At 36.6% G+C, this 22,523-nt stretch overlaps 1 protein-coding gene across 5 annotated transcripts in view; it reads left to right on the top strand.

Moving 5' to 3' along the window:
- HIF1A (hypoxia inducible factor 1, alpha subunit (basic helix-loop-helix transcription factor)) overlaps positions 1 to 22,523 on the top strand; it is a 66,033-nt gene that overhangs the window by 21,085 nt on the left and 22,425 nt on the right. For 2 of the 5 annotated variants that reach the window (XM_006864578.1, XM_006864576.1), the window contains exons 2-6: positions 10,353 to 10,543; positions 11,393 to 11,538; positions 11,620 to 11,704; positions 17,419 to 17,531; positions 18,296 to 18,498. In XM_006864578.1, coding sequence (XP_006864640.1) covers positions 10,353 to 10,543; positions 11,393 to 11,538; positions 11,620 to 11,704; positions 17,419 to 17,531; positions 18,296 to 18,498 — 738 coding nt within the window. Of the gene's footprint in view, positions 1 to 1,613; positions 1,620 to 2,772; positions 2,778 to 6,376; positions 6,403 to 8,271; positions 8,322 to 10,352; positions 10,544 to 11,392; positions 11,539 to 11,619; positions 11,705 to 17,418; positions 17,532 to 18,295; positions 18,499 to 22,523 lie in introns of those variants that run through there. The other 3 variants (XM_006864577.1, XM_006864580.1, XM_006864579.1) reach the window with 3 other exon arrangements.

Genomic DNA, 22,523 nt, shown 5'->3' with positions numbered 1-22,523 from the left:
ATTACTCAAATTTACACACCAACCACTAAACCCAGAGATGGATTGATTGACACAGTGGCAACAGCAATGGGCTTAAGTGTAACAACAATAGTGAGCATGGTGCGATACTGGGCAGTGTTTCATTCTGATGTGCATAGGATTGCTATGAGTTGGAACCAACTCAACAGCAGCTTGATTATTACAGCTTGCCTATTTTCTGTTATAATTTAAGCAAACAGTTTCTGGCAAGAATATATTATTGTGATTGCATACACATTCACATTCAGGTTTACTGTCACTAACTACTTAAACCCCAGTCTCAGATCCATTACTATTACAAGCCTATAATAAGGGAAAGAGGTGTAATATACTGGGAGAAGAATCATTTCTTATTAGGTACTGTCAAGTCAGTTCCTACCCAGTGATCCTGTGCACAACAGGAGGAAATACTGCCCAGCCCTGTGCCATCCTCACAGTTGTTATGCTTGAGCCCATTGCTACTGTCACTGGGCCAACCCATCTCCTTGGGGGTCTTTGTCTTTTTCATTGACCCTCCCTGTTACCAAGCATGATGTCCTTCTTCAAGGACTGGTCAGAAGTATGAGAGATCTGGCTTCTAAAGAGCAGTCTTTCTGTTCTTCTAATACAGATTGGTTTGTTCTTCTAGTAGTCAATATAGCCTCAATACTCTTCTCCAGTGTCACAACTCAAATGCATCAATTCTAGATGGTCTGCCATATTCCTTCACGTGTCCAACCTTCACGTGTACATGAGGCTAATGAAAACACCATGATTTAGGTTAGGCATACTTTAGTCCTCAAACCGATAGCCTTTGCTTTTGAACATTTTAAAGAGGTCTTGCACAGCAGATTTGCATAATATAACATATTGTTTGATTTCTTGAGTGCTTCTTCGATGAGTGTTGATGGTGGATCCAAGCAGAGTTAAGTCTTAGACAGTTTCAATCTTTTTTCCATTTTTCATGATATTATATACTGGTCCAGTTGTGAGGATTTTGTTTTCTTTACATTTTGAGGTGCAATGTGGTCTTTGATCCTTATCAGTATTTTAGGTCCTCTTCACTTTTAGCAAGCAAGGTTATATCATCTGCATGTCATAGATTGTTAATTTGTCTTCTTCCAAACCCAATGTCTCATTCTTTTTCATACAATCCAGTTTCTCAAATTATTTGCTCAGCATACAGATTGAATAAGTATGGTGGAAGGATAACTTGCTGTGCATAGTATTTAAAAAATGGTTGCATCAGCACATTGACAAGGGACTACTAGAAATTCAAGCCAGATTAAGAAGAGGTCATTGAATGAGGGATATCATTGCTGATGTCAAATAGATGTCTGAAAACAGAGAATACTAGAAAAATGTCTGTGTTTTGTTGACTACTCAGAGGCATTCAGCTGTGCGGATCATAACAAATTATGGGTAATGTTGCTAAGAATGGTTAATTCCAGAATACTTAATTGTGCTCATGTGGGGCCTATACAATAGACCAAGACACATTCTTTTCAACAGAGAAAGTGATATTGTATCCTTTAAAATTAGGGAAGGTGTTTGTCAGGTTGCATCCTTTTACCTTATTTATTAGTCTGTATCTGGATCAGCACTGGACTGCGAACCACAAGGTCAGCAGTTCAAACTCACCAGCTGCTCCTGGGAAACACTATACAGGGTCACTGTGAGTTGGAACCAACTTGACAGCACTTAACAACAACAATCCTTGGGTTGCTGTGAGTGAGAAACAACTCAACGATCGATGCTTAACACCAGCAATGATGCTAAGCAAATAATCCAAGAAGCTAGACCACATGAAAAACAAAACAAAAAATTGCCATCAGGATTGGGGACAGGCTCATTATCAATCTGATGTGCAGCTTACATAACGTTGCTTACTGAAAGCAAAGAGGACTTGAATCACTTAATCGTGAAGATCAAAGATTACAGCCTTAGTATGGATTGCACCTCAACATGAAACAAAAATTCTCATAATTAGGTCAGTAATCAGCATCATGATAAGCAGAGAAAAGATTGAACTAGTTGTAAACAATTTTCTTTTACTTAAATCCAGAATCAACTACCATGGAGGCATCAGTCAAGAAATCAATGTATTATATTAGTCAAACCAGCTGCAAAAGACCTCTAAAGTTTTAAAGAAAAAAGATGTCACTTTGAGTACCAAAGCCATGGTATTTTAGTCACCTCATATGCATGTGAAAGCTGAACACTGAATAAGGAAGACTGAAAAAGAATTGATACTTTTGAATTATGGTGTTTGCTAAGAACTTTTGAGTCCTGGTGTGGCACAAGGTTGGCTGTTCAAACTCAGCAGCTGATCCTCTGAAATCTTCTACTGGGTCACTATGAGTTGTAACCAATCCGATGGTACTTAACAACAGGTACGTTGAAAGTACCATGGACAAACAAATCTGTCATGGAAAAAGTGTAACTGAAAACCTCCTTAGAAGGGAGGGTAACAAGATTTTGGTCATGATACCAGCAGGGACCAGTTTTGGGGACAGAAAATCATACTGGCTTAATAAAGTAGAGGGTCAGAGAAAAAGAGGAAGGTCCTCAGGAAGCTGGATTGACACAGTTAGTTGGCTGTAACAGTAGGCTCGGACATAATGATTGTTAGGATGGTGCAGGACCAGGTACTGTTTTGTTCTATTGTACATAGTGTCGAGTGGTTTTTGCCCTATTAAGATAATAGTCATCTAATTTAAAACTCTAAGGTGTTTTCAAAAACAAAAGAAATATATTTTGAATATTTTTTTTTAGAAACAGTTTTACCCACAAATACCTGTAACTGGAACTTCAAATATGACAATCGAAATAAGAAAATTAGATTAGCGTGAGAAATTGAAAATATCGAATTATATTGGGTATACATTCTGCATTTAGGTCTTGGAAGAAAATATGATTATTTTTTTCTTTATTCCTAAAATAAATTTTAAAGTGTAATCCAGTTTTAGGATTTTTTTTTTCTGGAAAACTAGTTAAAATGGCTACTTTTTTATGACTTTCAGGTGTTGACATGATAGTGTCAATTTGCTTGTAGATTTAAAGTAAGTATGAAATCTGTGATCTTGCCATCAGAAGCTACTGTTAATATTTATAAATCTTGCTAACAGTTTTATTATGTATTTATGATATGTATATGTAAGGAGCCCTGGTATTTCATTGGTTAAGCACTTGACTGCAAACCAGAAGATTGACAATTTGAACACACTAGTCGCTCTTTGCAAAGGAAGAAACTTGTGGTAGTCTGTTTCTGTAAAAATTCTTATTGTTATTAAGTGCCATTGAGTCAGTTCTGACTCATAGTATCTCTGAATAAAGTTTCTGAAGAGTTGCTGGTGGGTTTAAACTGCCCACCTCATGGTTCAAACCAACCTTGTGGTCCAGTGCATAACCCCGCAGCATCACAGGGTTGCCAAGGCTGCAGTCCTTCTCTCTGTAAAGATTACAGCTTTGGAACTCTATGGGGCGGTTTTACTCTACCCTGTAAGGTCACGATGAGTCGGTGTCTTCTCAATGACATTGGGATTTTGGTTGGTGTGTGTTTCCACATACATATACACACATACTTAAATGTTATTCAACTTTTTTCACTTAATATTATTTTGGGCCTTCAAAAAGTTCATGGAAAATTCTGTTAAGTTTTTATTGTGAATTGAGTGAAAGTTTACAGAGCAGATCATCAGTTTTACATTCAACAAATCATATACTTTGCTTCAGTACAATGATTATAATCCCCACCATGTACCATCTATTCATTTTAGTTCTTTTTTTTTAAATACTCGGGCATATATAATAATTTACACCACCAAAGGGCATATTCTGCTAGTCTGCCTCCTGCCCGCCAGCTCTCATTCCCTCTTTCCATGAATCTAGAGTCCTCAGCTGCTCCCTCTCCCCATGTCCTCATCTCTGCCTCTATCTCTGGTGTCGCTGCTTCTCTGGATAAGGTGTCACATTCTACTTGTGCTCTTCTCCCTTGTTGGTCCTAGGGTCTTCTGTTTCTGGACTGTAAGAAGACTCCCCCCATTTTTGTTATAAAACTTCTATCTTTACAATTGTAACAATAACAATTAGTTATGATTCCAATTACTATTAAATCATAAGAATCGTATCTCCATCTCTGTTTACCAGACACATCTAGACAAGATGAAAACTATTCAGTGGAGGACTCTTACCTTTTCCCACACACTCTTAGAAAATTCCATTGTCTTTTAATACCATTTCCCACAAACATTTTAAAGCCCCCTTGTAACATCTTCGATGAGCAAAGATAAATTTTTATAGACTTGTATCTTGAAGTTTCATGTTAATTGGTTTTATGGAAAGATTATTCTTTATGGTTGATGTGTTGACAGACAGGGATTGACCCTGGGAACTGCTATTGAATAAAGCTAAGAAAAGTTAAGATATGTTTGTTCTAGAATGTCTGGCTTATAGAAAATTATCAAGAAATATTTGTTAAATAAGCTCTATAACACATCTAAGGCTCCTAAAGGTTCATTTTTAAGTTTATTGAGTAAAACTCAATTTTCTGGAGAAAAGGATGTAACATTACTAGTTGTCCTAAGCATGTAGTCCATATTTAATTTGAAATGCCAAATCTTTGCTATTTTTTCCCCATAAGTAGATATATTTCTTATTAAACATTATCTATTTTTAAAGCATTCTGGTTTTGTAACAATTACTAAGTAGAAATTATAACACTGGATCTTATTAATTATAATATTCCTAATAATAAGAATAAAATACTTAGGAATAGATTTGATCTAAAGGTGACTTCACCTATAAAAATGTTAATAGGATTAGGAATCTACTTAATGAAAACCTCATGTATCTCATGAACAAAATTCCGGTACTTTCTTGAAAAAGACATGTTACTGGCTGGAACATACTTATAAATATTGTTGTAATTGGGTAAGAATATCAAAATGTAAATTCATGCATATTTTTTTTTTACCACCTTAGCTTTGACCAGGACTTATGGTGCTGTAGGATAAGCACTGGACCACAAAGTCACTTTGAACCTAATGTTAGCAGTTCAGACTCACCAGGTGCTCCTCGGAAATCCTGTGTAGGGTCTCTGTGAATCAGAGCCGACTCAATGGCACTTAACAACAAAGCTTAGACCTAGCAGTAAAGGCATGAGTAGGGAGTACAGAGATAAGGGGAAGGACCTTAAACACATTAAGTCTTATCTCACCAAGCGATGTTTCCTTCTGTAGCATTCTCCTTAGGCTTCCCACTTTCTTTGGCAAGATCACTTTATTGTTCTTGGTGATGTGATGGTGCTATTCACTGTTACCTGCTTAATGATGTTTTTAATCAACAGCTGATTTTTTAGTAAGGAAAATGATACTGCTGGTTCTGGTGTTGACCCAGCTGTGCATTTGCCTGTGTTCATTTATTCCACAATTCATTGTGTAACATTTATTAAGCCTCTTTTATGTTCTAGGAACTCAGCTAAATGAATAAATGGTGGTTATCACACACAAATTAACAGCTTTCATAATCAGTTATTCTAGTATCCTTACAATAATTTATACTTCACCTTCAAAGATAGAATTTCAACTTATTCATACATTCAGCTTCCACTTACTGAATATATCTTATATGTCAGGAACTGTTGTAGGTGATTGAGCAATGTCACTGAACAAAACAGACAAAAATCCTGTCCTTGTGGAGCTCACATTCTAGTACAGGTATGGATTGGAGAGGTTGAGGCAGATAAACAAACAAGTAAAATTATGTACTTATAGATTATTAAGTCCTGGTGTGGTGCTGTGGTATAAGCACTGGACTACTGTCCAGGGCAAAAGACCTGAAGAAGGGATGGAAGCAAGCCATGGAGATACCTTGAGAGAGCTGTAGTACAGGCACAGGAAACATCTAGTGTGAAGGCTCTCGGGAGTTTGTCCAAAGTGTTTGAAGAATAACAGAGAGACCAGTATGGTTACAGCAGAGTGGGCTAGGGGTTTAAAGTGGTATGAAATGAGGTCAAAGAGGCAATGGGGCCAGATCACTGTGGCCCTTTTGGGCTGTTGTAAGGACTTTGGCTTCTGCACTGAATGAAGGAAAATCCATTTTAAGTAGAGGTGTTATATATGACCTGACTGATGGTGCTGTGGGTTAAGTGATGGGTTGGTGGTTCAAACTCCAGACTGTCTGCCACCATAAAGGTCTACAGACCGGGAAACCCTAGGTAGGGTTGCTGTGAGTCCGAACTAACTTGATGGCAGTGCATCTTGTTTTGTTTCTGTTAGAAGTATTACACTTGCAGTGCAATATCCTGGATCGTCTGAGACCAGAGCTAGAAGGTGTCTGGCTACCACTTCCAACTGCTCTGAAAGGGGTCACATTAGAAGGTCCTGGATATAATGAGAGAAAAAGGTGGATCACAACTCAAAATCATAAACAAGACCAGGCTTACTGGTTGGGTATAGACTTGTAGGACCCTGAGACTATGACCCTTGGTCTCCTTTTAGCTCTAGAAGTGTGAACTTGTCCCTATGGCTCTGTTTTCAGCCTAGCAGTAGGTAAGTCTGTAAGGGGAACAATAACACTAATGAGGTACAGACACCTTGAAAAATCAACCATTCGAGATTCAAAGGGCAGCACTTACCAGGATAAAGTTTAGAAGGGTTAGGAAAGATGGAGGAATGGAAACGAGAAGCACAGGGAGGAAGTGGGTAAGTGCTGTTACATTTGGGAAGGATTGTAGTCAGTGAGATGAATCAAAGTATGTATGAATTGTTCAATGTAAAAGTGATGATCTACTCTATTAACCTTCACCCAATTCAAAATGAAAAGTAGAAAAGAAAGTAATCTTCAAATGAAGCAAATGGTTAAGAACTCAACTATTAAGCAAAAGGTTGGTGGTTCAAACCTACCCAGAGGCGCTACAGAGACAGACCTAATGTGCTTCTGATAGACCATAGCCTTTAAAACTATGGTGCAGTTATCCTCTGCACATATGGGTTCACCATGAGTAGGAATCAACTGGATAGCAACTAACAACAATATTATAGGAATTGACTATAAGGGGAGATAAAAGAACATAAATAGATTTTCACTCATATTTATATCTAGTGGTGGTTGTGTGCCGTGGAGTCGGTTCTGACTCATAGTGACCCTGCATAGGGTTTCCGAGGATTTAAATCTTTACAGGAACACAAAACCTCATCTTTCTACCACGGAACTACTGGTTGTTTTAAACTGCTGACTGCGGTTAGCAGCCCAACTCATAACCACTACATTACCAGAGCTCTAGTTTGTGTCCTTATATTTAAAAGTGAATTTCCAAATAATCACAGTAAATCCAAATAGTATGCCTTGTTCGTATCACTGACATTGTCATGCTGGTTAGCTATAGTTATTACTATAGATTTACCACCTCAGAAAGCCTATAAAGGGTCATAAGAGTCAGAATTGACCCAGTGGCAGTGGTTTGGGTACCATACAAAGATCTAATAAAAGAAAAGTAGCACATTGGTCATAAACCTTGCCAGATCTCTATAAAACATATAATTAAAATAATTTGAAAAATTGATAGTGTTTGGGTTTTGTTTTGTTTTGCGGTTTGTTTGGGTTTTGTTTTTCATTTTAAATGTAATCCAATTTAAATTCGTTTCAAAGTGTGTAAAGTAAGTGATACTTTAATATATTATTAAATTAATAAGAAAAGCAGTGGGGAAATTGATGATTTTATTTTTTAAACACGGTTTAGATAAGTGTATAGTATATTGGGAGACTCCTGGTGTGGCACTGCAGAATTAGCACTGGATTATGAACCACAAGGTTGGCAGTTCAAACCCACTGTGCTCCTTAGAAGCCATATACAGGGTTGCTATGAGTCGGAACAGACTCAACGGCACTTTAACAACAACAATAGTATATTGGGAAAAGTAATTTAGATCTCCACCTCACATTTCACCAAAATACCTTCAGGTAGATTAATGAACTTGATGGAAGCATAAGATACTAGATCTTTGGAAGAATGATAATAAGGAGTAAATTATTAGAAAAAAAAATTACAAACGAGTAAATATTAAAACTATATTGTCATTATTGTCAAATTACAACGGTTATTCGCTTGCCTGTTACACAGTAGAACTGAGCATGCACTGAGAACCCTGCCTGTTGGCTGAATATGTTGCTTGTGTGACTGATTCTTACAGCTTTACAAACGATCGTGAGGGAGGAGGAGAGATTTAAGGTAGATGAGACTATGTACTCCATAACATATAAAAGGGATTAAGTGAAATTATGCAGGCAAAGATTTTCACATACTGTTAAGTGCTCAGTAAATGGTAGCAGCTGTAGAATAATACCATGTTTGAGCTGACAGGCATAGAAGAGTAGCATTTTCATTAAGAAGATAAAGTACTGAGGAAGACCAAAGACTTTGGAGTAAAAAAAAAAAAAAAGACCTGGGTCAAATCCCATCCACTACATAACTAACTGAATATCAACATGTTATTCAACCATCTGAATCGAAGTTATTCCTTTAAAATAGGGATAACATTTAGTCTGTTTTATAAATTATTGTGTGAGAACTTGATTCCAGGTATAGTACTGTGTTTGGCACATAGATTTTGATCAACAGTTATTTAAAAAGCTGTAAGGTTTTGAGAATTTTAACTTTATCCAAAGTAATTTGGTTTTTGTTTTTAGTTCCTAAGAGATAATTCTTAGAATCTTAAAATTTCAATTAAGGATCCAGACCTGACAAATTATACTGGAGAAGTAAGTAACTCTGAAGTCAGGGCTGGCCAGGTCAAAGAACCCCATCTTGGGATTCCTAAAGAGCACCTCATGGTATCACTTGACCTCAGGGCTACCTCGTGATGATTACCTTATCTTGCTAGGCCAGAACACCCTACATCTTGATGTCTTGTGTTTATCCTCTGATATCAACTGACCTCAGCAGAAAGCTTGCATTACATAATGAAGAAGCCCGCCACACCAGTAAGCTCAGGACATCAAATCTCTATTAGCTTCCTGGTTGGTGAAAACATCTTGGGAGGATGGCACACCACACCTTCTTCCTTATGCCGGTCCTGCTTTGTTGTTGTTATTGTTAAGTGCCTTTAGTCGGTTCCAACTCATAATAACCCTGTATAGGGTTACTAAGGAGCAGCTGGTGAGTTTGAACTGCCAACTTTGCAGTTCAAACTGACGTTATGGTCTAGTGCTTATCCTACAGTGCCACACCAGGACTCCACACTTTAATAAAGCTGTAATCTCAAAGACAGTGCTGTCGGTGAGCTTTGTGAGTCGTTCTAGTGAATTATTGAACCTGAGGTAGGAGTAGGAGCCCAGATGGTGAGAAGTAAGGGTGTCAAGTGGACTTCCAAAATGGCAGCTGGCTCCGTAGGCAGCTGCTTGGTAGTGTGAATCTGGAAGACTGTTGTTTAACTTGTGGGATCTGACCTTGCTTCATGTTTGTTAGGGTCAGAGTAAAATGTGCTGCCTGGGCAGCTGTTGTCAGACTGAGCAGAGAAATGAAAAAGTGGAGATGTAATTTAGGTTGTTATTCTCATAGTTGGTATCAGAAATAGGATTCTGAGAGTTCCACGTGACACAGGTACTAGGGATAGAAAATAACCTGCAGATTTGCCAGCTTTTGCCATGTTTACATTCAACTGGCTTCAAAGAAATCGATGGTGCTAGGAATTAAGCTAAGAAATATAGCTCTGCTTGGTTATTAGTTGTGAAAGTCTTTCTTTCTGACTTACTGTCAGTCTATTGACATTTGTATTCATCTTTGATAACTGTCCTGGGTGGCACTATATCATAACCACTGGACCACAAGGTCAGTTTGAACTGCAAGGTCGGTAGTTCAAACCCACCAGCCTCTGCTCAGAAACCCTATACATTATGAGTTGGAATCAACTCAACAGCATCTAACAACAATAACCTGTCCCATTAAATGATTTGTATTGTGCCGCATGCTTGCATTTACTGTTGTGAAGTCATAGATAAGGTTCTTCTAAGGGAGTGTTGTTACTTGCTGTTGAGTTCGCTCGGACCCAGGTGACCCTGTGTACAACATAACAAAATGTTACCTGGTTGTTGGCATGTTTGAGTTTATTGTTGTGGCCGTTGTGTACTGCCTTCCAAGCTAAGCAGTGCTTTCTCTACATTGAGACTGCTTTTGAAGAACTATGTAAGGATAGCCTTGCATATACAGATTTTAAACCTTATTTTTACTAAAACACATACTTTATGATTTAATATGGATTGAAGGAAATGCCTTCTTCAAACAAATTTAAAGCTTAACCTTGGTCTTGTTATGAGAGTCCCTAATAAACTTTCTCTTTTTGGTGGTTGTCACATAGGATTAGTTCTGAACGCCGAAAAGAGAAGTCTCGAGATGCAGCCAGATCTCGGCGAAGTAAAGAGTCTGAAGTCTTTTACGAACTTGCTCATCAGTTGCCACTTCCCCATAATGTCAGCTCGCATCTTGATAAGGCTTCTGTTATGAGGCTTACCATCAGCTACTTGCGTGTGAGGAAACTTCTAGATGCTGGTGAGTTGTTTTACAAGGGTTTAAAGACCTGAAAATGAAAAGTAATTAGAAATTATTTTTAGAAGATGGTTAAAATGTTACAATTTTTGTATACCCCAGTATTGTAAGTACCTTTAAAATTGTTCAATATTTAATAATGATAATTTTTTAGTGCCTGTTTCTAAAGCTTCACTCAATAATTTTAATATATTGGTATTTTCTTTTTATCCTGCCCTATCTGTCATCCTACCGGCCTGTCTTCCTCTTACATGCCTCTTCATTTTTTGTAATGCTCCTTGCTGCATTACTTTGAATAATCATTAAAAACAGCTGGCAGTTCTAATTTTAGTCTTTTAAGCCTTTGACTGACTTTTTTTTCTGTATTAAAATAAAATTACACAGGGGGAAAAAAGGTTTTGTACATATTAAACTGGCTTCTGGTGTGGCACTGTAGGACCAGCATTAGACTGCTACCCCACAAAGTCAGTGGTTCAAACTCACCAGCTGCTTCTTGGAAATCCCATACAGGGTCACTGTGAGTCAGAATTGACTCAGCAGCACTTCACAACAACAACATATATTAAACAGGTAGTGCTGTGGCTCTGTAGGATAAGCACTGCACTGCTAACCACGAGGTCAGCAGTTCGAGCCCAGCAGCTGCTCCATAAGAGACAGATGAGACTTCTCTGTTACACAAAGAATTAAAGCTTCAGAAACCCTATCCAGGGTTACTATTAAATTAGAACCGACTTGATGGCACTTAGCAACAATAAATAATAATTAAAATATCTAGGCAGAAGGTATAAAACATAAATATCATTGAAGTATAACTTTTAAACTAATTCTTTTTGTATTTTTTTGACCTTTTAGGTGATTTGGATATTGAAGATGACATGAAGGCACAGATGAATTGCTTTTACTTAAAAGCCCTAGATGGTTTTGTTATGGTTCTCACAGATGATGGTGACATGATTTACATTTCTGATAATGTAAACAAATACATGGGATTGACTCAGGTAAAATATATACCTACATATAAAGAGATTTTCTGTATATTTGTTAGGATGTAGATCTGATTTTTTAAAATGTATTTACAGTTTGAACTAACTGGACACAGTGTGTTTGATTTTACTCATCCGTGTGACCATGAAGAAATGAGAGAAATGCTGACCCACAGAAATGGTAAGAAGTCTATTTGATTTAATGTAACATAATCAGATACTGATACCAATTTATGAAGTTTGCTGTTTTAGACTAGGACAAAATTGTATTTCTGTTTAATAAACATGTTTTTTAACTATATCATCCTAATTTTCGATGAGCTCATTAAAGCCCACCTAATTCTGCATGTTCCTGTCATTGAAGTTGAATCCGACTCATGGTGAGCCCTGTGTGTGCAGAGCAGAATGGCTCCATAGATTTTTCATGGATGTGATCTTTTTGAAGCTGATAGCCTAGCTGTCTTTTGAGATGCTTCTGAGTAGATTTGAACAACTAACCTTTCAGTTAGTACTTGAGCATTTAAGAATTTGTGCCACCTTGAGAGAAACATATATAAGTAAAAAAAAATTTAAAGAATCATAAATTGCAACTTTAAGGCAAGGGAAGATCATGATACGGATGGCAGGTGTTCAGATTTTAGACAGTTGATTAACGTTGAGGTGCCAGTTTGGGTGCGAGCTTTCCAAAGGTCTAAACAATGGGGAGGCAGGCTGGTATTGGGGAATAAATTCACTAGTATTTAAAGAGTATACAGAAAACAAAAAGTAAAGCCCAAACCCACAGCCCTCGAGTCTATTCCAACTTACAGCGAACCATATACTACAAAATAAAACTCTCACATGCTTCCCAGGCTTCTCTGCAGAGCCTGACTGCTACAGCATTCTCCTGTGGAGCAGCTAGTGGTTCAGCTCACTAACCTGGTCAGCAGCATTGCACTGTTATGACCACTCCACCACCCGTGGCTCCTTTCAAGGCTATAATAACTGCATATTGTTTCAAAACATCATGTTCTAAGATTTTTGGAAGACACCGTTTTAATTATGACTAAATTTTATTTAACAAATAAAAGCCTTTTTGTACTGTGCCTTCTTAAACAAAATATTCTGATACTAATTTATTATTTCTTTCACAACTGGAAGTTTATTCTCATGCTTGGCAGTTTGAGTATATAAATTTTTTACCTTCTATATTAAACAACCTCAAGATTATAGCACTTCTTGATAGTTTTTTATGGTTTTCTTTTTCTTTTCTCATTTATACTCAAATAGTTAACGTCTATGGAGAGAAGGAGTGCTAATAGCACAGTGGTTAACGTGCCCACTTATTAACCAAAAGGTTAACGATTCAAACCCCCCAGCTTCTATAGAGATTTCAGCCTTGGAAACCCTATGGGCAGTTACAGTCAATCCTGGAGTCGGCATTAGCTCACTGGCAGTGATGATGGAGAGATTACTCTGGGTCAGGGCACTGTTCTCTGCAATTTGTACACCTTTATTCTTTTACTCTTCACATCAGCCTAGTAAACTGGTTGTAACTATTTATAATTTACAGGTGAGGAAACTGAGGCACAGAAAATTGTTAAGTAACTTGCCCAAGATTGCTTTGTAAATGGCAGAGTCTGAGTTGAACTTAAAGTGGACTGGTTCTAGAGGCCACATTTGCTACTATGAACGCTTCATGTTAATGAACATTTTACTGCCATTTTTTACCTTGTCATTTGGGCCCTCTCTTATCTTAATATTTCATACAGTGTATTTACTGTGAACTTGGAGAACAAATACAGTTTGTACTTACTAGAATTCAGTATAAAAGATGAGTCAGTACACTGCATAATGACCTAAGTGGGTTGTCGGATAGTTTACTATATGAATTTCATTTATTTAATTTAAGGTGTATTATGGTAGCATAGTGGTTACGAATCAGGCTGCGAACCTCAAGGTCAGCAGTTCAAAACTACCAGCTGCTCCGCGGGAGAAAGATGAGGCTTTCTGCTCCCGTAAAGGTTTACAGCCTTGGAAACCCTGTTCAGGGTCGCTATGGGTTGGAACCAACTAGACGGCACTTAACATCAACAATTAGTTTCCCTAAAGCAGCTCTGGTAGCATAGTGATTACGAATCGGGCTGCGAACCACAAGGTCAGCAGTTCGAAACTGGTAGTTGTTCCATGGGAGAAAGATGAGGCTTTCTGCTCCTGTAAAGATTTGCAGCCTTGGAAACCCTATGCAGGGACACTCTGGGTTGGAATAGACTTGACAACACATAACAACAACAGTAGGGTCCCTATGGGTTGGAATCGACTCAACAGCACTTAACAACAAATTGGTCACTCATTGTTTCCTATAGCTCAGGTGAGGATGATGCCAAAGTGAGTTGTTTTTTCAGCTCAAGAGATAAAGCAACCATTGAGAAAAATAGAAGTGCATAATAAAAAAAAACTGACATTGGTTACATTATCTTAGTCTATTTGAAAATTATTATTATTTTTTTTTTAACTCATGTAGCTTGTTTTTTATCTGTTAATTCCTTGGCTTTTTATTCACTGGAAGAACAATCAGTGTTTACAAATTTATTAAATAACTTTGTTGTTGATTCTAACTCATAGTGTTTCTAAGGTTGTAAATCTTTTCAGGAACAGAAAACCTCGTCTTTCACCCAGAGTGGCAGGTGGACTTGAACTGCCAAACTTGTGGTTCTGACTCTATTGTTTATCCTAGAGAGACACTGCACTCCTATTAGAGTACTTTCTGTTAAGTGCCGTTGAGTCGGTTCCGACCCAAGGAGCAGCTGGTGAGCTTGAACCACCGACCTTGCAGTTCTTTAGAACTCTTCATATTATAGGATTTATTTTCCTTCTTTTGTAATTTGTATAACTAAACAGGCAGCTAGAATTCTGAAATTATAAAATAAAAATATTCGTAATGTATGCTTCTTAGTAAAAACTGTTGAATTGTTAAGTGTATCTTATTTAGACATTTTCAGTTTCTATTTTAGATAAGGAGTCCTGTTATGGTGCTGTGGGCTAATGCACTAAACTGCAGTCATTTAGAACTGCAAGGTAGGCAGTTCAAGCTTACCAGCCACTAATTGGAAACCCTAAACAGGGTTCCTATAGGTTGGAACCAACTCCATGGCACTTAACAATAACTTTAGAAAACAATGATTCATAAAATTTTAATCTTTTTGCTGTTTCATAAAATATGCATTATGCATACTTCCTATAAAGGGCTTCATATATTTATGAATCCCATGGGTAAGATACAGCCTACAAGCTATACTTAACTGGCTCCTGGGTAATATGGATGGCTATTAGCATTGGGCAATAAAGTTACTGTATTAATATTATTATTAACATAATGATATTGATAATGTTACATATGTATTCTAAATAAGATCTGTTTTCACTCATAGTGACTCTGAAGGGTTTTGGAGGCTGCAAATCTTTATAGGAGCAGAAAACCTATTTTTCTCCCACAGAGTGGCTGGTGAATTCGAACTGCTAACCTTGTAGTTAGCAGCCCACTGAATAAGATGTGGTCTACTTAATATGGTTTATAAATGTATGTTTTGGATCAGAGTGTTCTTTTTTATAGTACATGAACATTTTTTAAAATAATTCTTAATGTAGTTAATGGATTTTTTCTGGGAAACCAAACTACAGGTTTTCACTTTTTTAGAAAAGTGTGGCTTTTGCATTTTGATGATGCACTATGTTTACACAATATAGTCATTTTATTCCTTCATTTAAATGATAAATATGCTTTAGACTTTATTGTATAAGACTTATTTTTAGAGAACTTAAAATTTAGTTTTTAAAATGTTTTTCATTAGGAAAATGCTAGTGCTTTTCAGTTAATCTTGTGTTTGGTTTTTGTTTTTAAATTTATTTGAGTGTCTGTATTTCAAGCCCTTGAGAGGTCAGTCCAGTTCAAGTTTAGGTTATGAAGGACTGAGAATATCTCAAGGAGTTTATGTGTGTGTGTACTGCCACCACACACATACCTATCCCCATCACCAAACTAGTATGGCTCTTGGAACAGCTTTTTAAAATCCACACTGGAATGGTTCTTGTTTAGTGCCGTTGAGTCAGTTCTAACCCAGAGAGTCCCTATGCAGGGTTTCCGAGGAGCAGCTTGTGAGTTTGAACAGCCAATCTTGAAGTTCAAACTGGCTTTGCAGTCAAGTGCATTAACCCACAGCATTACACCAGAATTCCTAAGAAAGGCAAATTCAATCCTTAGTTAAGTAGTCCCAGACAATGTGCATAAATACCAGGATTGCCCTCTACTTTCCTAATTCCATTATTTGAGTTAGAAACATTTTCAACAGCATTTCTAGTTAACCATTTCTAGTTAAACTTGGGATTTTGTTTGTTCATTTACGTCATATTAACATTTTTCTTTCACTATATTAAGCCTTAAAACCTCCAGATCTTTTCCTTTCTTATTCCTATCAAGCTTTCAAGTTTTATAGATTCCACATCTTCATTTGCCTCTTTACTTACCCTTATTTTCAATCCTACTATTGGTATTGGCTCAGCTGCTCATTTGGTAGTTTTAAACTGCTGGCCTTGAGCTTAACAGCCCGATTCGTAACCACTATGCTACCAGAGCTCCTTACTCGTTACCATAACTGTGTTCTGATTCTAACACATTGCTACTAGGTTGTTATGTGAGTTCCTGATTAGCCTTCTTAACTCTTTTCTCAGTGTAGCAGTTTTAGGGGCTCCATGTTATATATTTAAGTCTGACCTCCTCAGTTTGACCCAAGGCCCCTCACTAGTTATAGCCCTAACTTTTCCTTCTAACTTTGTCTTAGAATCTGTTTATATTTATCCTGCAGCTGAAAATACGCATTTTTTTTTTTTTAACTTCCTTGCTTTTCATTCTCTTCTTCTGTCTGAAATGCCCATGTGATGACCCATCTCTACTTGAAATTCTAAAGTTTCTTTTTCTAAGAAGCCTTCGTAATTACTCCTTACTACAAGTTATTTTAGTTTCTTAAGGTCCTTTTAAAGGTATTAGTCTCAGTCTTTGGGGGCATTTACTAAAGACTACTTTGTTGTTGTTGTTGGACTTAAAAATACATCTATTCGATTCTTAACTTCTTCAGGACAGACATTGTACCTTATTCATCTTTGTATGGCCTATAGTATCTAGTCCGAGCCATAAATAAAGAAAACTTTTCTATTTGTTTTGAATCAGTCTGACTAATGAATATACCAAGTTGCTGTTGGCTTACTTACTGGTGTCTAATCTGTTTTTTTGTTTGTTTTTTTAATCATAGTGAAGTTTAGAATTGGAGTAGACTTAAGTTAATTCTAACTTTGATTTGTATTTCTAGTTTTGGATAAGCAATCCAACATAAAATTTTTCCTAGTAACAAAGTCTGCTTTACAGGGAGGTATAAGGGGAAAATCAGATAAATAAAAATGTTATTTGCTATTAAAAATGAAATTGCTATTTTAAAAGTTCAATAAATATATGGAGTGCCTTTTACAAATTGCACTAACACTGTTAATAAAGGGTAGAATGAGTTTACTGAAGCAATCTTTTGGGATATCATTTATAACACAGGTATAGGGTGAACCCATACTGTATTATTAATATTTCCTCTGTATTTTGACCAAGTTTACTGGCTTGAATATGAAATGATTAATGGTTGTTGGACTAATGGATTCTGCTCCCACCCGCTCAGGAAATCACAGTAGTTATGAACCACTGTTACTGCTTTGAGTGGGTCAGATGTACTAGAGCGAGAAAAGGGGTGTAAATCATGGTGTTCTTGCTGAAAAATGTAACTGAACAACACCTAGGTGCTGAGCATTTTGCTATTCTTAATATCAAGTGTGTATAGTTCATTGTAGTTTTAAACTTTATTTCTTGCTTTTATTAAGGCCCTGTGAAAAAGGGTAAAGAGCAAAATACACAACGAAGCTTTTTTCTCAGGATGAAGTGTACCCTGACTAGCCGGGGGAGAACTATGAACATAAAGTCTGCAACATGGAAGGTAAGTAAGAATGATTTTAAGAGTGGTGACAGATTTGATTTAGAGTTAAAGTCATACATACTGACATCCCAACTATTATTTGAACTGTGAGAGAAAACTTAATAGTTGTTTCTTGACATTTGAAGAGTTAACATTTGGACTTTTAACTAACTTGTGTGTGGTTCCCCAAAATATTAAAAAACAACAACAACAAAACCTATAAAAGCATGATTCAAAAAGGTAAATCTAAAAAATAAATGAAAACGATTGACCAAAATCAAGATTAAAGGAATTTGTATAAACATTTTTGTAAAACTGTAAAAAAATTAGAGAATTTATTACTAAAGTCTAATCTCACACTTACCTAATGTATTCCTTCCTATCCTTATTATACTAAATGACTTAATTCAAATGTTTTTTTATTCCTTTCCTTCACCAAACAGTAACATTTAATAAAAGTAATTATCATTGCTTTGCTAATTGTTAAAGTCACCAGAGCAGAAAGAACTACCGGTCTAGCAATAATGATCAGATGTATTAAAAAGTAGCCCAGACTTATAAGGGGAATTTTAAAAAAAGATTAACTTGTAATACTTAGGGAGTAGAGTAGTATGTTATTTATATGTTATTAGAATATTTAGTAGTTAGTCTGTTATGACCATGAGTATTATCAAAGCTTACTTGTCATGTGAGACTCAACGACATATCTTATTTTGTTGGGGCTTTTTTTGCTAGTGTAACAAATTTTGAAAAATTACTTTTTCTTTTTGTGTCTTCATTTATAGGTGCTTCATTGTACAGGCCATATTCATGTATATGAAACTAACAGTAACCAATCTCAGTGTGGCTATAAGAAACCACCCATGACTTGCTTGGTGCTGATATGTGAACCAATTCCTCATCCATCAAATATTGAAATTCCTTTAGATAGTAAGACGTTTCTCAGCCGTCACAGCCTGGACATGAAATTTTCTTATTGTGATGAAAGGTAAATTAAATACAAAATACCATTTATTTTATAGGTTGTCTAGGGTATTTTTATGGAGCCTTGGTGTAGCGCTGTGGGATAAGCACTAGATTGGTAACCGCAAGGTCAGCAGTTCAAACCCACCAGTCAGTCTTCAGAAATCCTTTACATGTTTTCTGAGTCAAAACCAACTCGATGGTACTAAACAACCACCACCACCACGGTATTTTTTTTAAATGACCACTGTAGTGAACATTCCATTGTAAATGACGTGCTTCTTTCCACTAAATTGAATAAAAGTACTCATTCTGGAGCTCAGATACATAAAATTAACTTTGTAAACATTCTAGGACACTTACTATGTATATTAATATTAATATTAATTCTTTTTTCCTTTAAGGGATTTGTGTACTTAAAGAAAGAAAGATATTTCAGAAGCGTTCAGTGCATAGTCTGAGAAAAGGCTAGATTGCATTTGGTTGTAGACAAAAAGAGGTCTTTGGTCATCGCTGCATCCTACACATTTTCCCTGAGAGCATTCTGGTCCATAGTTTCTATTATCATTTCCCAAATGTATCTTAACTATTTATATTTAATTACCCACTTTCTATGCTTTTGTATTATAAAGTAAATACCTCAAATGCTGCCCCTAAACTATGTCATCATCAAAAACTGCTTTTCCTCTTAAATTCTTTGTTGTGGCTAATTACAGTACTGTGTATACATTTAGGACTCCTGGTATGGCACTGTAGCATCAGCACTGAACTGGAAACCACAAGGTTGGTAGTTCATACCCACCAACTGCTTCTTGGAAACTCTATACAAGATTGCTATGAGTCAGAATTGACTTAACAGTATTTAACAACAACACATATATTCAAGCCTTTAGTTGCACTATTGAAGTATTCTATTGACAAAACATTGAACGTTGTTGGCAGCATCAAAAGAAAATGGAAGGAATACACAGTCACTGTACCAGAAAGAATCAGTCAATACTCAATCATTTCAAGTAGCATATGATCGTAAATCGATGATACTGAAGTCCAAGCTGCACTGAAGGCATTGGTGAAAAACAAGAATCCAGAAAATGACTGAATACCAATTTAAATGGTTCAACAAACTAATGCAGGACTGAAAGCACCTGCTAGTCTATGCCAAGAAATTCTGAAGACTGTTAACTTTCCATCCAACTGGAAGAGATTCCTATTTGTGCTCATTCCAGAGAAAGGTGACCCTATAGAATGTGGAAATTATCCAACAATATTATTAATAGCACATACAGGTAAAATTTTGATGAAGATAATTTAAAAATTGTTGCAGCAATACATTGACAGGGAGCTTCCAGAAGTTAAGGCTGGATTCAGAAGAGGATGTGGAGTTGTTGATATCAACTGGATCTTATCTGAAATCAGAGAATACCTGAAAGATGTTTATGTTTTATTGACTCTGCAAAGGCATTCAGCTGTGTGGATCATAATGAACTATGGGTAACATTGCAGTGAATGGGGATTACAGAACAATTAATTGTGCTCATAAGAAATCTGTACATAGACCAAAAGGGAGTCATTCAAACAGAACAAGGCGATTCTAAAAGGTTTAAAATTTGGAAAGGTGTGTGCCAGGCTCATATTCTTTGACCATATTTATCAGTCTACGCTGAGCAAATAATCTGATAATCTGAGAGGACACAATCTTGCTGAAAGTGAAGAGGAGTTGAAACATTTTGCTGATAGAGATCAAAGAATACAAACTTTCAGTATGGATTACAACTCAATATAAAGAAAACAGAAGTCCTTACAACTGGGCCAGTAAATGAGATCAGGATAAATGGAGAAAAGCTTAAATTTACAGATTTTATTTTACTTAGATGCACAGTGCTCAAACTGTCTAGAAATTAAATGATATACTGCATTTGGCAGATTTGCTACAGAAGACCTTTTTAAAGTGTTCAAGAGCAAAGATTTCACTGTGAGGAGCTCAAAAGTATTTCTAGTTACCTCAAATGCATGTGAAAGCAGGATAGTGAATAAGGAAAAGCAGAGAATAATTGATTGATTTGAATTATGGTGTTGATGAAGAATAGTAACATTACTGTGGACTACTAGGAGAACAAATCTGTCTTAGAAGTAGTACAGCCAGAATGCTCCTTAGAAGCAATGATGAGAATACTTCAACTCTTATACTTTGAACATGTTGTCAGGAGGGACTAGTCCCTGGAAAGGGTCATCATGCTTGGGGAAGTAGAGGGTCAGTGAATTAGAGGAAGACTCAGCAAGATGGATTGACACAGTGACTGCAACAATGGACTCAAACCTAACAGTTTTAAGAATGGCATTGGAACATACATTGTTTTGTAGTTATATACAGGGTCACTATGAGATGGAGCCAACTTGACAGCACTTAGCAACACATTCATTACCCTAGCAAACGTTGGGAAGTCATCTTTAGCTTTTATTTCACCTGTTATTCTCTAAATCTTATACAAGAAGTCTTCAAAAAATTCATGGAAGAATACAATGAAAAGATCGTGTAATTTCTCCAAGAACTTTGCGATGCACCCTCATAGATGGTATCTACTGAATATTTCATAGTCCGTTGCCTTCTTTGCCCCCTTACACTCCTGTCATTATATTCTTCAATTCATTTTACCTTTTGCTAAACTATTGCTCTAGTCTTGTGTTCCCTTTTAATCTCTCATCCATGTAGCCAGAATTGGACATCCTAATGTGAAAATCAGATCATGTTATTCTCCTGTTGAAAAGCTTTAAATGTTCCCTTTCATCTCTCTCTCTCTCTCTCTCTCTTTCTCTCTCTCTCACACACACACACACACATTTTGTTCATAAAAGTATTATAGGTAGATGATTTTTATGTATCTAAAATGGGCATTTTAAATGGGTGGGATAAAAATAGGCCAATGTAATCAAATCTAAACCTCTTTGCATGGCCAATAAAGATATTCATGATCTGGCCCCTGCTCACTTAAATTAGTCATAAGGAAAAGAGGAGCTACTTCATGGTCCTGTTTCTCCTAAGTAGGCCTGTAACCGCCTACAATTAGAGCACTCTCTACAGGGATTTAATATCTTAGTCCGTTTGCATATACCTAAGCACTACCTACAACATCTAGGGTTCCTTTGTGGACCTTTCTTTATCCCTTTCAAGAAGAAACTACACTGGTTCCCCATAATTACCTTTGTCATAACATTTATTATACTATTGCGATTGTTTGCTTATTTGTCCCATTTCTATTACAAGGGAATATACCTTAGTGTTTCAAAGCATAAATTCAGCAGCTGTACTGCGGAATCTTGACTCTGCTACCTAAATTCAAATGATCTTAGATATGTTAGTTTTTCTCCTTAGGTATTGGTTTCTTCATCATTATTGACACCTACTGTATAAGGTCATTATGAGTTAGAACCAGCTCAGCAGCACTTAGTAATAACGTAAGTTTGAGAGTTTGTTGACTATAGGATAAGCACTGGACTGCAGTAGGAGCCCACCAGCTGCTCCACAAGAGAAAAAATAGGAAGCTTTCTGCTTCCCCAAAGATTTACAGCCTTGGAAACCCTATATAGGGTTACTATGAGTTTGATACTGGCTCCAAAGCACCTAATAACATATAACTTGAGAGCATGGTGGTCCTGTAGGATAAGCATTGCACTGCAAATCACAAGGTCAGTGGTACAAGCCCACCAGCCACTTTCAGCAAGAGAAAGAGGGTTTCTGCTCCCTCAAAGGTTTACAGTCTTGAAAACGCTCTCTACAGAGTCACTGTCAACAGCATATAAGATTAATTTGAAATGCTGTGAGAAAATGTAGCTATAGTACAAAGTAGACAAACAATATTGTTGTGTAAAGTGGAGCGTAATCCCCTACTCCATTGGACAAGGACATGATTATTGAATGAAATAATCCTGGATTCAAACCTGGTAATTACATGTGACCTTGGACTGGTTCTTAATTTTTCTTAGTTTCACATATTTATAAAGTAGGGATTATACCTAAAAAGGCTGTTGTGAGGACTAAAGTTTAGAAAGTGC

Source organism: Chrysochloris asiatica, unplaced genomic scaffold, assembly GCF_000296735.1.
Source record: "Chrysochloris asiatica unplaced genomic scaffold, ChrAsi1.0 scaffold00067, whole genome shotgun sequence".
Classification (NCBI taxonomy): Eukaryota; Metazoa; Chordata; class Mammalia; order Afrosoricida; family Chrysochloridae; genus Chrysochloris; species Chrysochloris asiatica.
Note: the sequence above shows the minus strand (reverse complement) of the source record. Positions and strands in the feature narration are given on the sequence as shown.